This window comes from Salmo trutta, chromosome 27 (assembly GCF_901001165.1).
Source record: "Salmo trutta chromosome 27, fSalTru1.1, whole genome shotgun sequence".
In the NCBI taxonomy this organism is placed as follows: Eukaryota; Metazoa; Chordata; class Actinopteri; order Salmoniformes; family Salmonidae; genus Salmo; species Salmo trutta.
Window position 1 is genome coordinate 43,586,602 of NC_042983.1, and position 22,542 is coordinate 43,609,143.

Sequence of the window (22,542 nt, forward strand, 5' to 3'; positions counted from 1 at the left end):
TAAACAGGTGATTGTGTCCAGGTGAGTCCAATAATACACTGATGCGCATGACGGGGGGAAGGCAGGTGTGCGTACTGATGGTGGCAGGAGTACGTAATGCTGGGGAGCCTGGCGCCTTCGAGCTCCAGGGAGGGGGAGCAGGAGTAGGTGTGACATGCCCATAATTAAGGACTGCTCTACCTTCTTAACAGTACTATCAACTGGGCAGGTCCTACAGGCTCTAGTTTTGTCACACCTGGACTACTGTTCAGTCGTGTGGTCAGGTGCCACAAAGAGGGACTTAGGAATATTGCAATTGGCTCAGAACGGGGCAACACGGCTGGCCCTTTGGATGTACACAGAGTTAATGCATGTCAATCTCTCCTGGCTAAAAGTGGAGGAGAGATTGACTTCATCACTAATTGTATTTGTGAGAGGTTTTGACATGTTGAATGCATCGAGCTGTCTGTTTGAACTACTGGTGCACAGCTCAGACATCCATGCATACCCCACAAGACATGCCACAAGAGGTCTCTTCACAGTCCCCAAGTCCAGAACAGACTATGGGAGGTACACAGTTCTACATAGAACCATGACTACATGGAACTCTATTCCACATTAAGTAACTCATGCAAGCAGTACAATTAGGTTAAAAAAACAGATACAAATAAACCTTATGGAACAGCGGGGACTGTGAAGCAACAGAAACATAGGCACAGACACATGCATTCACACACATGGTAACATACGCACTATACACACATGTACACATGGATTTTGTGTTGTAGATATGTGGTAGTGGAGTATGGGCCTGAGGTGACATTAGTTGTCTTGGCAGCCGCCAATGGAGATCCATAAAAAATACCAAACCAATACAGAGACAGGGACATGTGACTCATTTCAGGAAACTAGGCATTTGTTGCACGTCACTACTTCACAGGAGAGACATTTGAACGTAAAGATGTATTTTTTTATCAAAATGTGTTTTTTTGGCAGAAGTACCTTCTGGAACATGTGAACTTTCATGTGCCTTAATAACAAACTTGTATTCCATTCATAAATACAAAAAATAAAATTGTTAAATTACAATCCTAGTTGGTTTAGCCACGGATAAAGCAGGAACCTTCCCACTAGCCATGATTGGCTGAGATAATGGGTGGGCTGGACATGCCGGGAGATGAGTTTGGATTGGTCTGCCATGTAGCACGCTTCTGTCTATAACATGAGCTGGTCAATATGTGTTGACAGACCTTTATACAGTGCTATTTTTTTAAAGATCTAACGTTAGCCATCAAGAACTACAAAAGTTTTGCTACTTTTCTCAAAAACATTGATACCCTGAATTTAGCAGGCGCTATCGACAGATCAGTTGGGAAAATGTGATGGGCTACTTTCAGCACATGCCACGGTCAGTATGAACCAGAGTGACTTGACACAATGCTGGCCGAATAAGATGTAGCTAGCAAATGTTAGCTTGCTGGTTCGCTAGCTAACGTTACATGTATGATCTGTGTAGTAATATTATTCAAATCAGAAATCCATTTGCATTGCTAGTTATAGCATAATTGTTACGCCCTAATCTGTTTCACCTGTCTTTGTGATTGTCTCCACCCCCCTCCAGGTGTACATCTTCGTCATTATCCCCTTTGTATTTATACCTGTGTTTTCTGTCTGTCTGTTGCCAGTTCGTCTTGTTTGTTCGTCTTGTTTGTTCCAGCCTACCAGCGTTTTGTGTCTCAGCACCTGCTTTTTCCAGTTTCTCTTTTTTCGTCCTCCTGGTTTTTGTCTGTCCTGACCCTGTACCCACCCGCCTGACCACTCTGCCTGTCCCTAACCCTGAGCCTGCCTGCTGTCCTGTACCTTGGCCTCCACTCTGGATTATCAACCTGCCCTGATCTGTCGGTTGCCTGCCCCCGTTGTTACAATTAACATTGTTACTTCACACAGTCTGCACTTGGGTCTTGCCTTGGTATCTTAAACCAATGTTATCTAGCTAACATTGAACCTAGTTTGTTAGTTTTAGCTACCTACCGATTCATACTACAGCTAGGACAATCAGTTTGTATTGGTAGTAGTATGAGCTGGGATTATGCCGGTTCATCGTTTACCTAGCTACCTAGCTACATGTCAAAACCTGGCAGCATCCCTATGCTACCTACATGTCTAAACAAAAGACTCCACTTCGGACGGATTATTACATGTGTCTGGGGGGTTATTACGGCTAGATGTTGCTGGCGTTTTCTTCACATGACCCATCAATTTAGACAAGTGTGTCGGATAAACATACCATCTACTAATGATAAAATATTTATAAAATATTTGAATCTGGACACTTTCTGTTTTTGATATTGCTACTGTGCAAGTAACCACTTCACTGTACCGTTTACACCTTCTGTATCCTGTGCATGTGACAAATAAACTTTGATTGTATTGATATAGTGTGTGTTTACCACATGGTGTCACAATCGTCGTAGAAAATAGACCAAGGGTGCAGCGTGTTCAGTGCTCATGAAAAAATATTTAATTTAACTCAGAACACTAAAGCAAAGAAACACGACTGTCACGTTCTGCAGGCTTTACAGAGCTGTGCAAAAACAAGATCCCACACAGGAGGGAAAAGGGCTGCCTAAGTATGATTACTAATCAGAGACAACAATAGACAGCTGCCTCTGATTAGGAACCATACTCGGCTCAACACATAGAAATAGACACCATAGACTGGCATAGAATGCCCACCCCACCCCACACCCTGACCTAACATAAAAAAAATGAAAATAAATGGCAATCTAAGGTCAGGGCGTGACACATGGCCTCACGTGTGAATCCTTAAACAGATGGGTGTGGCTAAGGATTAAGAGGGTGTGAACGATGCTGAATGGGTGTAGACAAAGAAGAGCTCTCCAGTAGGTGTACCAAATTAGTCAAGGACCATTTTCTTAAAAATTGGGTTACTTTCCCATTCTTTCTCAACTGCAGTCTATGATATACCAGTCCCTACTTTTATCCAATGTAAAAAAACACATAAGACCAAATCAAGGCGGTCGGTCACGTAAGTGGTAGTGGCCTGAGGGCACACACCTAACGTGTTGTGAAATCTGTTGTGAATGTATTGTAATGTTATAAAAATTGTATAACTGCCTTGACAGCAGCTAATCGCACCAACTGTTGTCACCTTCTCACCAAGCTGCTTGGCGATGGTCTTGTAGCCCACTCCAGCCTTGTGTAGGTCTACAATCTTGTCCCTGACATCCTTGGAGAGCTCTTTGGTCTTGGCCATGGTGGAGAGTTTGGAATCTGATTGATTGATTGCTTGTGTGGACATGGGTCTTTTTTACAGGTAACAAACTGAGATTAGGAGCACTCCCTTTAAGAGTGTGCTCCTAATCTCAGCTCGTTACCTGTATAAAAGACACCTGGGAGCCAGAAATCTTTTTGATTGAGAGGGGGTCAAATACTTATTCCCCTCATTAAAATGCAAATCAATTTATAACATTTTTGACATGCGGTTTTCTGGATTTTTTGTTGTTGTTATTCTGTCTCTCACTGTTCAAATAAACCTACCATTAAAATTATAGACTGATCATTTCTTTGTCAGTGGGCAAACGTACAAAATCAGCAGGGGATCAAATACTTTTTTCCCTCACTGTAGATTATATATGTAGTATATATTAGATATATAGTATGTTGTGTATATATATATATATATATATATATATATATATATAGTATATATTCGATATGTAGTATATATTTTGTATTATTTTACTACAACCGCCAACCACAGTAGGTTTCAAGAGCTCTCAATGAGTGTAGGCAGCCTGCTATTGCCTGCTGCCTGCTACTGCCTGTTGCCTACTGCCTGGTACTGCCTGCTACTGCCTGCTGCCTGCTGCCTGCTGCCTGCCGCCTGCCGCCTGCCGCCTGCTGCCTGCTGCTGTCAGATGGTGGGGAGGGGAGGTAGGGGGCCAATATGGGTAACTGGGGGGCCCTGCCTTGATTGGGTAACTGATTAATAAAAAAATTAAAATACAGCGTAATAAATACATATGACTGGTTAATTGTCTCAGTTAGAGACAAAAGAAAACATCTAAATAACGGTATTTATATATATATTTATATTTTTTGTCCAACCACAGGAACCTGGTCTTCTCAATGTTCATAATACACCATTTAGCCACAGAGGATCAATAGTTTAGAAAACATAACTGTGGATTAAATTTCATTACAAGCGCTTACAAGTAATTGCCAAAATTAAGGAAATACCAACATAAAAACATTAAAGGGTATTGGGCACAAGCTGCCAGAACAGCTTCAATGCGCCTTGGCATATATTCTATAAGTGGATCTAAACCAAGCCAGGAAAATGCACCTCACACCATAACATTAACTTTGTATTCCTCATTTACTAATCTGTTTCCTTTATTTTGGTAGATACCAGTATGCCTACTTGTCAGGAAGGCTGCAGTTGTGGCAGCATGCATATCAAATATACAGCTTGTTGTTGCTATAGACATATAATCCATAGAAGGGTTATGTAACCTCTAGCCCTTGCCTGTCAAACTCATGGGAACACTGGTAATGGCTGCCAGTCCTGACTTGAATGGGAATTTCCGTCTATCGATTATTTTTCTATGTTTGGTTGCGGTTGTCTGTTTGTCTTTTGCAAATTTCAAAATACAATCACGGGACAAACGTACAATTTGGATAGCAAATGCCTACAACTGAAAAAGAGAAGACTAATCTGTAGATTTAAAAAATAATAATGACGCACCGTGATCTCCTAATCCGGCCCGGTTCGACTCCGTTTCACACAGACCTACAGCACCATTCAAAAGTTTCAGAACACCTACTCATTCAAGGGTTCTTCTTTATTTTTTTTTTACTATTTCCTACATTGTAGAATAATAGTGAAGACATCAAAACTATGAGTGTGCAAAGCTGTCATCAAGGCAAAGGGTGGCTATTTGAATAATCTCAAATATAAAATGTCTTTTGATTTGTTAAAACACTCTTTTGGTTACTACATTATTCCATATGTGTAATTTCATAGTTTTGATTACTTCACGATTATTCTACTATGTAGAAAATAGTAAAAATAAAGAAAAACCCTTGAATGAGTAGGTGTATCCAAACTTTTGACTGGTGCTGTAAATATAATGTATTAAATAAATTGAATAAAAATATAAAGACATGTAAAGTGTTGGTCTCATGTTTCATGAGCTGAAATAAAAGATCCCAGAGATATTCCATTTGTACAAAAAGCTTTTTTTCTCTCAAATTTAGTGCACAAATTAGTTTTACATCCCTGTTAGTGAGCATTTCTCTTTTGCCAAGATAATCCATCCACCTGACAGGTGATGAATGAGTCGGTGTTCTAGAACCTTTGACCGGTAGTGTACATCAAGTCCTGTACACTTTATACCTTATCTCCTTAACGAAGAGGGAGTCTCTGGGTGTTATTCCAGGATCAGGTCCCCCCTATCCATGTAGTCATATTCATTATGATCTAAAAGGCAAATCAGATCCTATATCAAGATTAGCACTCCTACTCTGAGATGCTTAATGCATATGGGCCCCCGATCATGGGATATGTATTAGACAAAGAAGAAGAAGAAGAAATAGTACCCGCAAAACACCAGTCTCAACGTCAACAGTGAAGACGCCTTCTATGCAGAGTTGCAATGAAAAAGCCATATCTCAGACTGGCCAATAAAAATAAAAGATTAAGATGGGCAAAAGAACACAGACACTGGACAGAGGAACTCTGCCTAGAAGGCCAGCATCCCGGAGTCGCCTCTTCACTGTTGACGTTGAGACTGGTGTTTTGCGGGTACTATTTCATGAAGATGCCAGTTGAGGACTTGTGAGGCGTCTGTTTCTCAAACTATACAATCTAATGTACTTCTCCTCTTGCTCAGTTGTGCACCCACTCCTCTTTCTATTCTGGTTGGAGCCAGTTGATGCTGTTCTGTGAAGGGAGTAGTACACAGAGTTGAACGAGATCTTCAGTTTCTTGTCAATTTCTTGCATGGAATAGCCTTCATTTCTCAGAACAAGAATAGACTGACAAGTTTCAGAAGAAAGGTATTTGTTTCTGGCCATTTTAAACCTGTAATCGAACCCACAAATGCTGATGCTCCAGATAATCAACTAGTCTAAAGAAGGACAGTTTTATTGATTCTTTAATCAGGTTAACAGTTTTCAGCTGTGCTAACATAATTGCAAAAAGGGTTTTCTAATGATCAATTAGCCTTTTAAAATGATAAACTTGGATTAGCTAAAACAACGTGCCATTGGAACACAGGAGTGATGGTTGTTGATAATGGGCCTCTGTACGCCTATGTAGATATTCCATAAAACAAATCAGCCGTTTCCAGCTACAGTAGTCATTCACAACATTAACAATGTCTACACTGTATTTCTGATCAATTTGATGTTATTTTAATGGACCATTTTTTACAACTTTTCTTTCAAAAACAAGGACATTTCTAAGTGACCCCAAACTTTTTGGAAAGGTTGTGTAAATATCTAATATGATGAATGATGTGGTAGAAGACGTATTTGTTTTGGTAAAATATCTAATGATTGTCATCACAAAACCCTTTGATTTAGACTCCAGTGATCAGTAAATAAAAAACATATGTCAACATTATATTTTATTGTTTCACTCTTTTCATATCTGTACAAATACCATCACACTTTGTATGTACATATGACATTTACATTAAAAAAAAATACAAAACTATATACTTCTAATTGTATTTCTCTTGTGATGTTTGAAAAGAAAAAAAAATGCATTCTGACAACAACAACAGCGTTGCCAGTGGAAACAAAGCAAAGCGATATGTTCGATATGCTAATATAAGTACTTTTCTGTAGCATCCTAGTCAGGTAATATCTGCAAGAGCAATATGGAACAAAACATTGGGCAGCACACAAAATTTGTTCACGACACATTTTTTTTATGACAAAATCAAGTGTTGTCCCAAAAAACAAACAAAAAAATATATATATATTTTCTAACATGTAAAATATAAAAATACTACTACTAAGTGACGTCTGGGTTAGACATAACATCTCCATTGGGAAACAAATTGTAGAGGAGTAGCCTAACTTCCAGAACTCATGCTGGACTAATGTCACCATATCCTGGGTGCCAGGTGGTTTCTGCTCTTCTGCCAACTCGTATAATTGTCAATAGCTTGGCAATGAAGGAGTAAGGCAAAAGATCTGGGGACCAGGGGCTACCAGCTATAACCACGTTGCACCATACAAAGCACCGTTACACTGCAGAACCATTGACAGAATCCCTTTGGCCAGTTATAATGAGGTGTAAACAAGACATTTCTGTATATAAACGATTGACAGATAAGATAAGATAACCCATAAATAAACACATAGTAGGTTAAACATGCGTCAATGTGTGAATGATAAACATCTGTGATAATAAAGATATGTGAAAGTGAGAACAAAGCATTTTTTTTAATTTTTTTTTACAGCTCAGGGAAGAATGATGCCATTTACAGAAAGAAGATGGATACTTTACTTAATAAATAACACTGCTTCTCTTTGGACAAATATATTTCTTCATAATATAAAAATAATGAAAAATAAAAACAACCATGATAAAAACGGGTGGTAACAATAACATGGTTGATAGTAAGTACAGTGTAACTGTATAAATTATAAAAACACAAACCAAATGTATAAATAAAACATCTAGAACTGAACTAAATGTATACCTTTTGTCTCTTTAAAAAATATATAAGCATACACATATGGACTGTACAGTATGAACATGGTTCCAGGCCATAAGACTGTCCCTATTGCAGACCAGGCAGGCAGATAGATAGACAGTCTATCCAACCAATAAAGAGGGGAGGAAGACTATCCACCAATGAGGAGGACAGGTGGATATGATAGACAGCCTATCCATCCAATAAGGAGGACAGGTGGATATGATAGACAGCCTATCCATCCAATAAGGGGGACAGGTGGATATGATAGACAGCCTATCCATCCAATAAGGAGGACAGGTGGATATGATAGACAGCCTATCCATCCAATAAGGAGGACAGGTATGTGATAGACAGCCTATCCATCCAATAAGGAGGACAGGTATGTGATAGACAGCCTATCCATCCAATAAGGAGGACAGGTGGATATGATAGACAGCCTATCCATCCAATAAGGAGGACAGGTGGATATGATAGACAGCCTATCCATCCAATAAGGAGGACAGGTGGATATGATAGACAGCCTATCCATCCAATAAGGAGGACAGGCGGATATGATAGACAGTCTATCCATCCAATAAGGAGGACAGGTGGATATAAATCGTGTAGTCCTGATCTTCCTGCTCCTCCTCCTCCTCCTCCTCCTCTTCCTCCGGGGCTTCTGTAATGGCTAGATGGGAGAATATATGGTAGCTGTTGTATAAATAAGGACCACAACAGCAATGTAGCAGAATAATATTTACTTTAACGTTCTCAAAAGCCCCATATCCCTCCACGAAGCCCCATATCCCTCCACGAAGCCCCATATCCCTCCACGAAGCCCCAGTATAGCCTTTTGGTGATGTAATGTTTCAGGGCTGAGAGGGGACTTGGCACTGAGTCATCCATCCCATAATGATGAATCGTGGTTTACATAATCTAAGGTCTAGGAAGTCAGGGCTATGACAGTAGAGCAGGGGGTGACGCAGGGTGGGGATGGGGGTGTGCGGGGCGATCTGAGGGTTGAAAGGTCTTTTTTTGGCAGCAGAATCCTGAAAGCAGACAGTCAGACACACAACAGCTCTTGTTTATGTTGTAGTGTTTTGCTGGTTTCGTTCTCATTTTTCTTTATGTCTCCGTTTTGTCTCAGACACAGTACAGTTGTTGCCATTGGGCGGAGAGTCTATGTGTCGCAGCAGTTTGACCTACGACCTCTACCAAGCAGGTCACGAGCCAAGCCAACCAATCACACAGCTTTGAGGTATTTTCTACAGAATTTTTTTTTTTTGGGGGGGGGATTGGAAAATAAAAAAGCAACATAGGCAAGAGTGACAGACAGTCCCTCATCATCCAATCCAAATGGATCTGCGTGTTTGTTAGGCAACAACACATTCACTACAATTAGCACACAGAGAAGTCAAGGCATATAGATAGATAGTTTACATGTTAATTGACTACTGGCAGACAGAGAGAGAGAGAGACTGAGGCGAAGTAAGAGAGCTGATTCTTCAATTCCATTTCAATTCCTTTCAATTCAGGAAGCACACTGACATTCCAATTCCCGTTCACTTCAATGTTTTTCAATTAAGAACATTGGGAATTTGAATTTACTTAATTTGCTTAATTGACTGGAATTCTAATGGATTTGACCCCAACCATGGCTTCTTCTGCTTATTATCTGCAAATTGTAAAAGTGCCACTTTCCTCTGCCCCATGAGATGATCATGACATTGGTCCCTTTTTGGAGTTGTACTCCACACATAATTTAAGTTACATTTACATTTAGGTAGTCAGTCAGACCATATAATATTGTAGTGGAGGATATCCTGATTTATTCATCGTGGTGAAAATTAAATGAAATCATCAGACAATCTAGTGACTTGGCATGTAACTCATATCCTTTTCTTGAGGCTATTTTATGGCAAGTAGCCTCAGTTTAGTGAGTACATTATTTAAGGAGGAATGGCTCAAAGTACCGGTAGAAATAGGTAGTCTACATGTTAAGGTTCACCTTAAATAATCTTAGCTATAATGGCACCAACGTCTCAATCACCTTATGCATATATATGAATGTATGTAACTGTTTACATTCTGACTCTATATTAGATGTTAGCAAAGCGGTGTATGCCAATACAGTGCATTTTGAATTACTGATTGATTACAGCCCAAAAAATTATAAAAAAATGTAAATACATGATTAATATATAATTAGCAATGTGACCATGGAATTTACAAGCTGTAAAGATATGACCATTATGTGGCTGTCTAGAAGAAGAAGAAAAAAAATATTTATAAAAACTATAATATTGAAATAAAACTGCATCAAAATTAAAGTAACTGTCCAGTGTTTAAAGATTTCTATGAAATACGACCTATAATTAATTAATTACAATACGAGTGAAGTCATTTTACTTCCAAAAAAAGTTTAGAAGTATGTTAAAAAAGTAGATGTTCTGTGTTGGAATGTTGTGGGGCGTACCCCAACAACAGAATGGTCATTAAAAATATTAACGCGAGTAGACAGCTGATTGGCTAGCTCATCCTCCTCAGGAGTATGACGTCACACTCTGTGAGGAAATAGTAAGCAATTTTAAAACAGTCAGTTTGAGACAAGTTTTAGGTGGCATTTATTTTATTTTTTTAAGTGTTTTATCTCAAATTTATGCTTTGGGAAAATAAGCGTGTAGGATGAGTCAACAACATTATTTTCGTATGAGGTAACAGAATATTAACTTTTAAAAGTGAGATTTTTACTAGACAGTTACTTTAAGGCAACCTGCTAGAGTACAGCAGATCACTATGGGATCTCTATGACCACTAACTCATCTAGACAATTAATGTTTTAATTGCAAAAGTTAGTCTCCATAAATGCTTGTTAGTGTAATGACGTTAGCATATAATCTCAACAACTTCCAAGAAATTGTTTTTTTTAACTATCTTTACCTGTTGAAATATTTTGTTTATTCACTTTTTTTCTTTATTCTTTTTTTTTTCTTTGCTGAAAAAAAATGCTGAAAAGTTATAGAAGCAGGCAACACAGACGAAATCATGCAAGTTCTCTCATCTCAAATCCTTTCAGATGTGTAAGCTGAGCTGTGCCGGGTGGGTGGGTGGGCCTGGAGGTGGGGGGTTGCAGGGGAGGTGGGTGGGTGGGCAGGGAGGTGGGTGGGTGGGCCTGGAGGTGGGGGGTTGCAGGGGAGGTGGGTGGGTGGGCAGGGAGGTGGGTGGATGGGCGGGCAGGGAGGTGGGTGGGTGGGCCTGGAGGTGGGGGGTTGCAGGGGAGGTGGGTGGGTGGGCCTGGAGGTGGGGGGTTGCAGGGGAGGTGGGTCGGTGGGCCTGGATGTGGGTGCGTGGGCAGGGAGGTGGGTGGGTGGGCAGAGAGGTGGGGGGTTGCAGGGGAGGGGGCTCAAGAAGAGTCAGGGGTGACTTGGTGTCAGAGGGATTGGCGTCAGCAAGGATTGGTGTCAGAGAAGACTGGGTGTCAGGGAGGGATTGGTGTCAGGATGGGATTGGTTTCAGGGAGGGATTGGTGTCAGGGAGGGATTGGTGTCATGGAGGGATTGGTGTCAGGGAGGGATTGGTGTCATGGAGGGGATTGGTGTCAGGGAGGGATTGGTGTCAGGGGGGATTGGTGTCAGGATGGGATTGGTGTCAGGGAATGGATTGGTGTCAGGGTGGGATTGGTGTCATGGAAGGATTGGTGTCATGGAGGGATTGGTGTCATGGAAGGATTGGTGTCATGGAGGGATTGGTGTCAGGGAGGGATTGGTGTCAGGGAGGGATTGGTGTCAGGATGGGATTGGTGTCAGGGAGGGATTGGTGTCAGGGAGGGATTGGTGTCAGGGAAGGATTGGTGTCATGGAGGGATTGGTGTCATGGAAGGATTGGTGTCATGGAGGGGATTGGTGTCAGGGAGGGATTGGTGTCATGGAAGGATTGGTGTCATGGAAGGATTGGTGTCATGGAGGGGATTGGTGTCAGGGAGGGATTGGTGTCATGGAAGGATTGGTGTCATGGAAGGATTGGTGTCATGGAGGGGATTGGTGTCTGGGAGGGATTGGTGTCATGGAAGGATTGGTGTCATGGAAGGATTGGTGTCATGGAGGGGATTGGTGTCAGGGTGGGGGAGGGATTGTTGTTGGGAAAGAACATGGAATTGTCTCGCTCGGTCGTGATTACTTACAGTTGCAAGATCCTGAATGTTTAACCTCCAGGAGCATTCCCAGAGAGCAGGCAGTCTGCTTCATAACACACTCTGAGGGGTAGGTGGTGTTGTCGCTGGCGCACACCGCCTCGTCCGTCCGGCTCTCCGAACACGCCTCCTCACAGAGGGAGCAGCGACCTCGGCTCATCCTGGCATCCCACAGACACTTCTTCCCTGCGCTGCACTGGATGTCCTCGCACGACTTGGCCTCTGGAGCCAGAGAGAGGAGAGGAGAAGAAAGACAGAACTTATCAGACTGACGTATCGTTGGTGCTGCTTGGCATATAACCACGAAACCGTAAGGGTTAACGAGTCATGTCCTATGTTCAAGTATCCATGTAGTAGGGAGGGAAAAGCTTCCCAGGAAAACACCCCGGCTGTGGTGTGGGAGATGTTGCCAACTTCTAAACAGCAGCAACTACAAAGTAGTGCCAGCCTTGTATACTGAAATGGACCTCCAAAACATTTGGAGATTCTCTGCTCTGAGAACCTCAATTTATGTTGAATGTTGGCAGAGTGGACACAAAAAGTACTGAAATGTTGGCAAAGAGAAGCAGCCTATGATGTACAGCCTACTTTCAGACAATATTGTTTCAGATCACTGTATATGTCCTATTGTACACATGGTATAAAGTACATTTGACAGAAACATCCCTAACCTCTACCTCTAGATCTCTGTGGAAAACACTTCAAACACAGAGCAATCAGAACAACCAATAATTGGGTAAAATATCAGGATTGGGCTGCCTCTGTAAAGTTAATGTTAGAGGTTTGGACAGGTTTAAACCATATGGTTAAGTGTCTAGGGGGTAGTGTCTAGGGGTTAGTGTCTAGGGGTTAGTGTCTAGGGGGTAGTGTCTAGGGGTTAGTGTCTAGGGGTTAGTGTCTAGGGGGTAGTGTCTAGGGGGTAGTGTCTATAGGGTAGTGTCTAGGGGGTAGTGTCTAGGGGGTAGTGTCTATAGGGTAGTGTCTATAGGGTAGTGTCTAGGGGGTAGTGTCTACAGGGTAGTGTCTAGGGGTAGTGTCTAGGGGGTAGTGTCTATAGGGTAGTGTCTAGGGGGTAGTGTCTACAGGGTAGTGTCTATAGGATAGGGTCTATAGGGTAGTGTCTAGATCAGGGTTGCGCAACTCCTTTACACAGCTGATTAATCAAATTGCTTTCTAAACGGAAGATCATGATTAGGTGATTATTGGAGTCAGGTGTGTTAGCTGGGAAACCAATCAGACCCTCGAGGAATGGAATTGCCCACCCCTGGTCTAGGGGGTAGTGTCTAGGGGTAGGTGCTAGAGGGTTGTTTTTGCTCAGATCTACTATGCTGTCTCCTATGTATAGGCCTACTGACCGATGTTCCCAGGAGACAATACTGACCGATGTTCCCAGGAAGCAATACTGACCAATGTTCCCAGGAGACAATACTGACAGATGTTCCCAGGAGACAATACTGACAGATGTTCCCAGGAGACAATACTGACAGATGTTCCCAGGAAGCAATACTGACCGATGTTCCCAGGAAGCAATACTGACAGATGTTCCCAGGAAGCAATACTGACAGATGTTCCCAGGAGACAATACTGACCGATGTTCCCAGGAAGCAATACTGACAGATGTTCCCAGGAAGCAATACTGACAGATGTTCCCAGGAAGCAATACTGACAGATGTTCCCAGGAGACAATACTGACCGATGTTCCCAGGAGACAATACTGACCGATGTTCCCAGGAGACAATACTGACCAATGTTCCCAGGAGACAATACTGACCAATGTTCCCAGGATAAAATACTGACCGATGTTCCCAGGAGACAATACTGACCGATGTTCACAGGAGACAATACTGACCAATGTTCACAGGAGACAATACTGACCGATGTTCCCAGGAGACAATACTGACCGATGTTCCCAGGATACAATACTGACCGATGTTCCCAGGAGACAATACTGACCGATGTTCCCAGGAGACAATACTGACCGATATTCACAGGAGACAATACTGACCGATGTTCCCAGGAAACAATACTGACCGATGTTCCCAGAAGACAATACTGACCGATGTTCACAGGAGACAATACTGACCGATGTTCCCAGGAGACAATACTGACCGATGTTCCCAGGAGACAATACTGACCGATGTTCACAGGAGACAATGCTGACCGATGTTCCCAGGAGACAATGCTGACCGATGTTCCCAGGAGACAATACTGACCGATGTTCCCAGGAGACAATGCTGACCGATGTTCCCAGGATACAATGCTGACCGATGTTCCCAGGATACAATACTGACCAATGTTCCCAGGAAACAATACTGACCGATGTTCCCAGGAGACAATACTGACCGATGTTCCCAGGAAACAATACTAACCGATGTTCCCAGGATACAATACTGACCGATGTTCCCAGGAGACAATACTGACCGATGTTCCCAAGATACAATACTGACCGATGTTCCCAGGATACAATACTGACCGATGTTCCCAGGAGACAATACTGACCGATGTTCCCAGGATACAAAACTGACCAATGTTCCCAGGATACAATACTGACCGATGTTCCCAGGAGACAATACTGACCGATGTTCCCAGGAAACAATACTGACCGATGTTCCCAGGATACAATACTGACCGATGTTCCCAGGAGACAATACTGACCGATGTTCCCAGGATACAATACTGACCGATGTTCAAAAAAGATACAATACTGACCGATGTTCCCAGGATACAATACTGACCGATGTTCCCAGGATACAATACTGACCGATGTACCCAGGATACAATACTGACAGATGTTCCCAGGATACAATACTGACCGATGTTCCCAGGATACAATACTGACAGATGTTCCCAGGATACAATACTGACAGATGTTCCCAGGATACAATACTGACCGATGTTCCCAGGATACAATACTGACAGATGTTCCCAGGATACAATACTGACCGATGTTCCCATAAGACAATACTGACCGATGTTCCCAGGATACAATACTGACCGATGTTCCCAGGATACAATACTGACAGATGTTCCCAGGATACAATACTGACAGATGTTCCCAGGATACAATACTGACAGATGTTCCCAGGATACAATACTGACCGATGTTCCCAGGATACAATACTGACAGATGTTCCCAGGATACAATACTGACAGATGTTCCCAGGATACAATACTGACCGATGTTCCCAGGATACAATACTGACAGATGTTCCCAGGATACAATACTGACAGATGTTCCCAGGAGACAATACTGACCGATGTTCCCAGGATACAATACTGACCGATGTTCACAGGATACAATACTGACCGATGTTCACAGGATACAATACTGACCGATGTTCACAGGATACAATACTGACCGATGTTCCCAGGATACAATACTGACAGATGTTCCCAGGAGACAATACTGACCGATGTTCCCAGGAGACAATACTGACCGATGTTCCCAGGAAGCAATACTGACAGATGTTCCCAGGAAGCAATACTGACAGATGTTCCCAGGAGACAATACTGACCGATGTTCCCAGGAAGCAATACTGACAGATGTTCCCAGGAAGCAATACTGACAGATGTTCCCAGGAAGCAATACTGACAGATGTTCCCAGGAGACAATACTGACCGATGTTCCCAGGAGACAATACTGACCGATGTTCCCAGGAGACAATACTGACCAATGTTCCCAGGAGACAATACTGACCAATGTTCCCAGGATACAATACTGACCGATGTTCCCAGGAGACAATACTGACCGATGTTCCCAGGATACAATACTGACCGATGTTCCCAGGAGACAATACTGACCGATGTTCCCAGGAGACAATACTGACCGATGTTCCCAGGAAACAATACTGACCGATGTTCCCAGGAGACAATACTGACCGATGTTCCCAAGATACAATACTGACCGATGTTCACAGGATACAATACTGACCGATGTTCCCAGGAGACAATACTGACCGATGTTCCCAGGATACAAAACTGACCAATGTTCCCAGGATACAATACTGACCGATGTTCCCAGGAGACAATACTGACCGATGTTCCCAGGAAACAATACTGACCGATGTTCCCAGGATACAATACTGACCGATGTTCCCAGGAGACAATACTGACCGATGTTCCCAGGATACAATACTGACCGATGTTCCCAAGATACAATACTGACCGATGTTCCCAGGATACAATACTGACCGATGTTCCCAGGATACAATACTGACCGATGTTCCCAGGATACAATACTGACAGATGTACCCAGGATACAATACTGACCGATGTTCCCAGGATACAATACTGACCGATGTTCCCAGAAGACAATACTGACCGATGTTCACAGGAGACAATACTGACCGATGTTCCCAGGAAACAATACTGACCGATGTTCCCATAAGACAATACTGACAGATGTTCCCAGGATACAATACTGACCGATGTTCCCAGGAGACAATACTGACCGATGTTCCCAGGAGACAATACCAATACTGACCAATGTTCCCAGGAGACAATGCTGACCGATGTTCCCAGGATACAATACTGACCAATGTTCCCAGGAAACAATACTGACCGATGTTCCCAGGAGACAATACTGACCGATGTTCCCAGGAAACAATACTAACCGATGTTCCCAGGATACAATACTGACCGATGTTCCCAGGAGACAATACTGACCGATGTTCCCAAGATACAATACTGACCGATGTTCCCAGGATACAATACTGACCGATGTTCCCAGGAGACAATACTGACCGATGTTCCCAGGATACAAAACTGACCAATGTTCCCAGGATACAATACTGACCGATGTTCCCAGGAGACAATACTGACCGATGTTCCCAGGAAACAATACTGACCGATGTTCCCAGGATACAATACTGACCGATGTTCCCAGGAGACAATACTGACCGATGTTCCCAGGATACAATACTGACCGATGTTCCCAAGATACAATACTGACCGATGTTCCCAGGATACAATACTGACCGATGTTCCCAGGATACAATACTGACCGATGTTCCCAGGATACAATACTGACCGATGTTCCCAGGATACAATACTGACCGATGTTCCCAGGATACAATACTGACCGATGTTCCCAGGATACAATACTGACCGATGTTCCCAGGAAACAATACTGACCGATGTTCCCAGGAAACAAAACTGACCGATGTTCCCAGGAGACAATACTTACTGATGCATTTTCCCTGATATGCTACTCCTATGGATCTGCCCAGGAGACATGTCGCCCTCCTCAGATGACATGCACTGGCATAGATGATCCCGTCGTTGCCACACAGGAACTGATCCGGTGACCTCTGTTCAGGGCAGATCCGATTACAGGTCACACAATATGCGTTATTTGTCTGGTCCACGACGCACGTGGAGCTTCCTGGGCATAAAACGTCACGGCAGGTCTCTGTCAGAACAAAAAGTAGTAAAAAAATTATGCAATGCTTAATATCTGCATTTAGAAACTAACAATATCTATACTCAGATGTCTGGTAGACACCTGCTGTGAATCAACCACTACTTCCTGTAATCAAAGACAATTCAATGGGCCTTTAAAGGCCACTCACTACACACTATGCAAACACAGCAATGGAGCATTTTCTACGTAATTTTACGTACTTGTGTGCGTCTCCAATTTTGTTTGCTTGCATATGACCCTTTTTCCAACATCAGACTGAATCCAATTGATAGTTGTATATGAATAATACGGGCTATGTTCTGTTTTACGCATCGACCTGCTGGTTTACTTACTCTTGCATTTGCCCTGGTACTGCACTTCCAGGTCCAGATGGACTTTACATTTGGACTTGAGCAACGCACACTCGTCTTTGTATGTCTTTCCATCCGACCCGCAGACAGGTCCTTTCCAAGTGACATTGGAGCAGTCTGGAGCGCAGACGCAGCGTGGCTTACTTCTCCTGTTCATCTTGCATCTCTTTCCAGGTCCACAGTCCACGTTGTCGCACGTTTCTGGAGTGGAATAGATGTCGATGTTCTTCAATTATATTAAACATATGGAGAATAGCCATTGTTTAGATGCAATTAGGTTTAACGATAAAATTAGTCTAATTTAGTTTCACTTACATTTAAACGAAGTTAAACATTGTCTTATCGGACATGCTTTCACTCTAAAAACAGACCATGTGAAATACTACGAAGACATATTATATGCGCCATATCATACAAACATCCATGTACCTTTGCAGGGTATGCAGTTGGGGGCTCCGCCGTTAAAAATCATCCACCGGAACAACGTGCTGTTAGGTACATCCTCCTCGGTCCATGACGTCCCCAGCCTCCCGCTTCTACAGCATTCCTCTCGGCTCATCCCCGGTACGTAGAGTACCTGGCACCTTCCGTTCTTCCCTTGCTGTAACCAGCAGTTACCAGCTGGAAACAAACACAAATTAGTCCAGTCTTTTTAAAAGTCAAGGAAGCCAATGCCGCTTTACTGACTAACCTGATCCAGACACAACACGTCAGTCAGTAAGACTCTCTCTCTTTCTCTCTCTCTCTCCTCTCGCTCGTATTTGGTCAGTCCCCCCTCCTCCAATATCATGCAACAGTTTTAACACTTTCTTATTCAGTCACCAATAGATGTTCAATACTGACAGCTGGCCAGTAGGATACAGCATTGAAGAAAATACTGACCTTTAATAACTGAGATTTTATATTGATTTAAAATAGTGTTGAGTTCTCCATGTTCACAGAGCAAACAGTTGAACAATCTAGTTATATTGCCTATCACATAATGTCACAAGTTATAAGAGTCATCGAATTTCTTCCTCTTGGCCTCGTCCAGAACATAACTGTATTCTTGACATGTCTTCCTCTTGGCCTCGTCCAGAACATAACTGTATTCTTGACATGTCTTCCTCTTGGCCTCGTCCAGAACATAACTGTATTCTTGACATGTCTTCCTGTTGGCCTCTTCCAGAACATAACTGTATTCTTGACATGTCTTCCTGTTGGCCTCGTCCAGAACATAACTGTATTCTTGACATGTCTTCCTCTTGGCCTCGTCCAGAACATAACTGTATTCTTGACATGTCTTCCTGTTGGCCTCGTCCAGAACATAACTGTATTCTTGACATGTCTTCCTCTTGGCCTCGTCCAGAACATAACTGTATTCTTGACATGTCTTCCTCTTGGCCTCGTCCAGAACATAACTGTATTCTTGACATCTCTTCCTGTTGGCCTCGTCCAGAACATAACTGTATTCTTGACATGTCTTCCTCTTGGCCTCGTCCAGAACATAACTGTATTCTTGACATGTCTTCCTCTTGGCCTCGTCCAGAACATAACTGTATTCTTGACATTCTTGATTTATCAACACTCGAACAGTAAAAACATGATCTTTACGAATACAGTAGTTGTATAAACTTTGTTCCAAATATCTATGCGTCTCACACCACCGGTGAGACACATCGGTCATAGCAGTATTTAACGAATAGCTACCGAAACAAGACTTTGCCGAAAGACACATAAGGGCACTAATAGGTTACTAGTGATTTTGAACATTTATTTTTGTCTTTTTTTTAAGGGTGCACTTAAACCGCAGGTTATTGTTGACATTTATTTCTTTGGCAGAAAAGAGACCATTTCCGTTCTATGTTGTCAACTTTATGTATCATTATCAGCACCAACTTGTGTTTGTTTCTTATCATTGTAATGATGCTAAAAAGAAAAAGAGAGTACCGATCTCCATATGGCAAACATATCGTAAATCCTGCCCTTGCAGATATACAAGTAAACGTTTAGCAATATGTTTAGATAAATGACATTGTTACACGTCAAATAATATGCGGTCACAAATTTCAAACCACTAAATCTCTTGACTTGTACTCCAACTCGATCTCAGTTTGAGGTAAATGTATTATACAAGGCGCACTGCTATGACAATCAGTTACACTGTTACATTGTTTAAAGTATTTTATAAATGACTACTACTATGTTCGTTTTACGTAATGTTTTATATTGAGAGCTTCCACACAGCATCAAACCTGTGGCATTAAATGAATCAACAACAACAACAAAAATCATTCCATGTGGCTCGATTGTGTGAGTTACAAAATTATAACAATCATATCACGTTCAAACTTTCTGCCACCTGTTTGGTTGACAGTCATTTTCTACACGATCTGTCTAATATTAGGCAACTTCAAACCAAATGGAAAGAATGTTGACATTTACCTTTGAAAAGTGTGGAATTCTTGTCAATGTTCCAATTTACACCAAGACGCAGAAAAACTAGGCAACACTGGTAAATCACGTTTTTTTAGTTTTTTTTTAATAAAACATTTTTTTTATTTTTATCGAAAGATTTGGAAAATAAATAACATACCTTGTACTTTTTGATCTTCCATGAAATGACAGAGCCATATCAATAGTAGAAGCATCCCGGGCTGGAGATTGTGTAGCATCCTGAGCATGGTGCTGGAGACGAAGTGAACAAGTGAACAAGGTATCTGGTATTGACACTAGCGGCTAAGCGAACGGAGTAAATCTGTTTTAAAGGTGGCAGTGAGTGCTGAATGACTGTCAGTCTGAGAATGCAGCGACTCTTTTTAAATCTATAAGGGGTCTCGGGTCGTCTATCTGTGGTGGGCGGTCTTCTGGTCTGTAAGGGGGGGGGGGGTGGAAAAGGGATTTTTTTACATTACGCGTAAAACTTCTTTCAATGTTAAATCAGGTGATTTAGTCTCAACTTTCTCTGTCTGATCACAGCAGTTTGGTAAAAGTACACACGATAGCAGATTATTAGTACACTTGCTTAATTGCTGTGGTGTAAATGAATAGCAGAGGACCAATTGGACGTGGATACATTGAGGTCGCAAATAAATTCATTTTCACGAAATACCAAAATCTTAAAGAATCTATCATGTTTATTAATGAACTTTAACTGTTTATTTCAAAGTGACCTCTTAATCATTTAAATAGGCTACATTTAATTCATTGATATTTTTTTGGGGGGGATTTATTGATAGTTTATAGGTGTGATATAGCGATTATAAATGATATTGCTCCTTATATGAGCGGTTATGGCTATAGACTAAATATAAGTATAGGCCTATTAGGCAGCTATAAATTATTTATAATAGCGTACTAAAACTCTCTCTACTAACACTAGGTGTAATTATAATAGTAATAACACAAGCAGTTGCCTAATTGTAAAATATTGCTTGGCTAATATCAAAATATCTGTATATCCATATTTCAATTCACATATAACAGACAAGTCTATCAAGTGTGCGCACCGCCAATTCCCCAAACTTCAAATGACTTGGTGATAACAGATTTTTTATTTTTTTTTCTTCCCATCAGCTGCGTATGGAAGGTGTTAATCTTTTAATAAGAGTCCTCTATCGGAATGAATGACCTCTCTCGGTGCAGCATGACAATAATAGATTGCAGTGTACAGGGAGGGACGCTAAAATTAGAGGAAGCAGTTGTTTGGGTTTCTCTGTCAGGTCAAGCTGATAAATATAACTAACCCTGTTTCCGAAGAGGCTTCAGAGTGAAGTAGAGTATTACATTTCATTGAATGAAATAGTCTCTAGGCTAGACTAGACTAGACCGTCGACTCTCCTCCTCCACCCCCTCCAATGGAACACAGAACGGTCTTTACAGAGGTCCGCGGGCGACCTCTTCTGCAGATCGTCGGCGATACAACTGTCTTGGCAAGACAAGTGCAAAGAGGGAAGTTTGCGGTTTGGCATTTGTACTCTCAAGTTATACTCACATTTACAAGATAATAGAACATTAATTTTGTAATTACTCGATGTTCTAGGCCTAAGTATTTTCCCCCCGAAAAACACCGATACACGTTTAATTATTGGAATACTGACACTGATATTTACCCATCGAAATGACATTCATGCGGAGGATTTGGATTGAGGGTCATTTGAGGTATCCAATTAAATATATTAAGTTTGAACTGATAATTGACTTTCGGATATCCTAGAAGGCTACTGAAACACAATTGAGTTTGTCCTACTTGATGGCGAGCGAAACATAACGATGTTATAATCATGGAAATCGGTTTAAAGTGTGATTTTGACAACACAACAACTCCTAGAACTTCTAACCATTTATTTCGGTTCACTGAGCTTTTTTTTCTCTCTCTCGCACACACACACACACACACACACACACACACACACACACGTCTTTCCCAATGCGTCCATCCATCACTACTTGGGCAGCCATCTAAGAGCGCAAACGCTTTGCTATGTCGTCCCTAATATGATGTTGAAATCTGGTAGTCGGGGGTCTATGTCCTTATTTAGTCTCAGCCTAGTTATCAGCAGAGCAATTCCAGAAATGGTGCTTCTAGCCTATGTTTGGATGTATATTTGATGAAATGGAAATCACTAATTAAAATGTAAAAAATAAATAAACTCCATCACCATGCAATTACTATGGTATAAGAGTAACCTACAGCAGCCGATGTCACAGGAAGGTCAAACAGATCATCAAGGACAACAACCACCCGAGCCACTGCCTGTTCACCCCGCTTCCATCCAGAAGGCGAGGTCAGTACAGGTGCATCAAAGCTGGGACCGAGAGACTGAAAAACAGCTTCAATCTCAAGGCCATCAGACTGTTAAATAGCCATCACTAACACAGAAAGGCCAATGAAATCATTACTAG

General features: G+C 42.0%; 1 protein-coding gene across 2 annotated transcripts; it reads right to left on the reverse strand.

Annotated features, from left to right (window-relative positions):
* Positions 1 to 8,036: 8,036 nt before the first annotated feature.
* On the reverse strand, positions 8,037 to 20,467 carry LOC115165046 (follistatin-A). Of its 2 annotated transcripts, none has more exons than XM_029718073.1 (6): positions 20,234 to 20,467; positions 18,088 to 18,279; positions 17,641 to 17,859; positions 17,072 to 17,296; positions 11,878 to 12,108; positions 8,037 to 8,385 (listed from the first exon to the last, which is right to left on the reverse strand). In XM_029718073.1, exons 1-6 carry the CDS (start codon positions 20,319 to 20,321, stop codon positions 8,282 to 8,284), a joined length of 1,059 nt encoding a protein of 352 aa, XP_029573933.1. In that variant the 5' UTR covers positions 20,322 to 20,467; the 3' UTR covers positions 8,037 to 8,281. The 2 variants fall into 2 exon arrangements, with proteins under 2 accessions (XP_029573933.1, XP_029573934.1); XM_029718074.1 differs by having other exon boundaries at positions 8,283 to 8,746.
* Between the last annotated feature and the right edge of the window lie 2,075 nt (positions 20,468 to 22,542).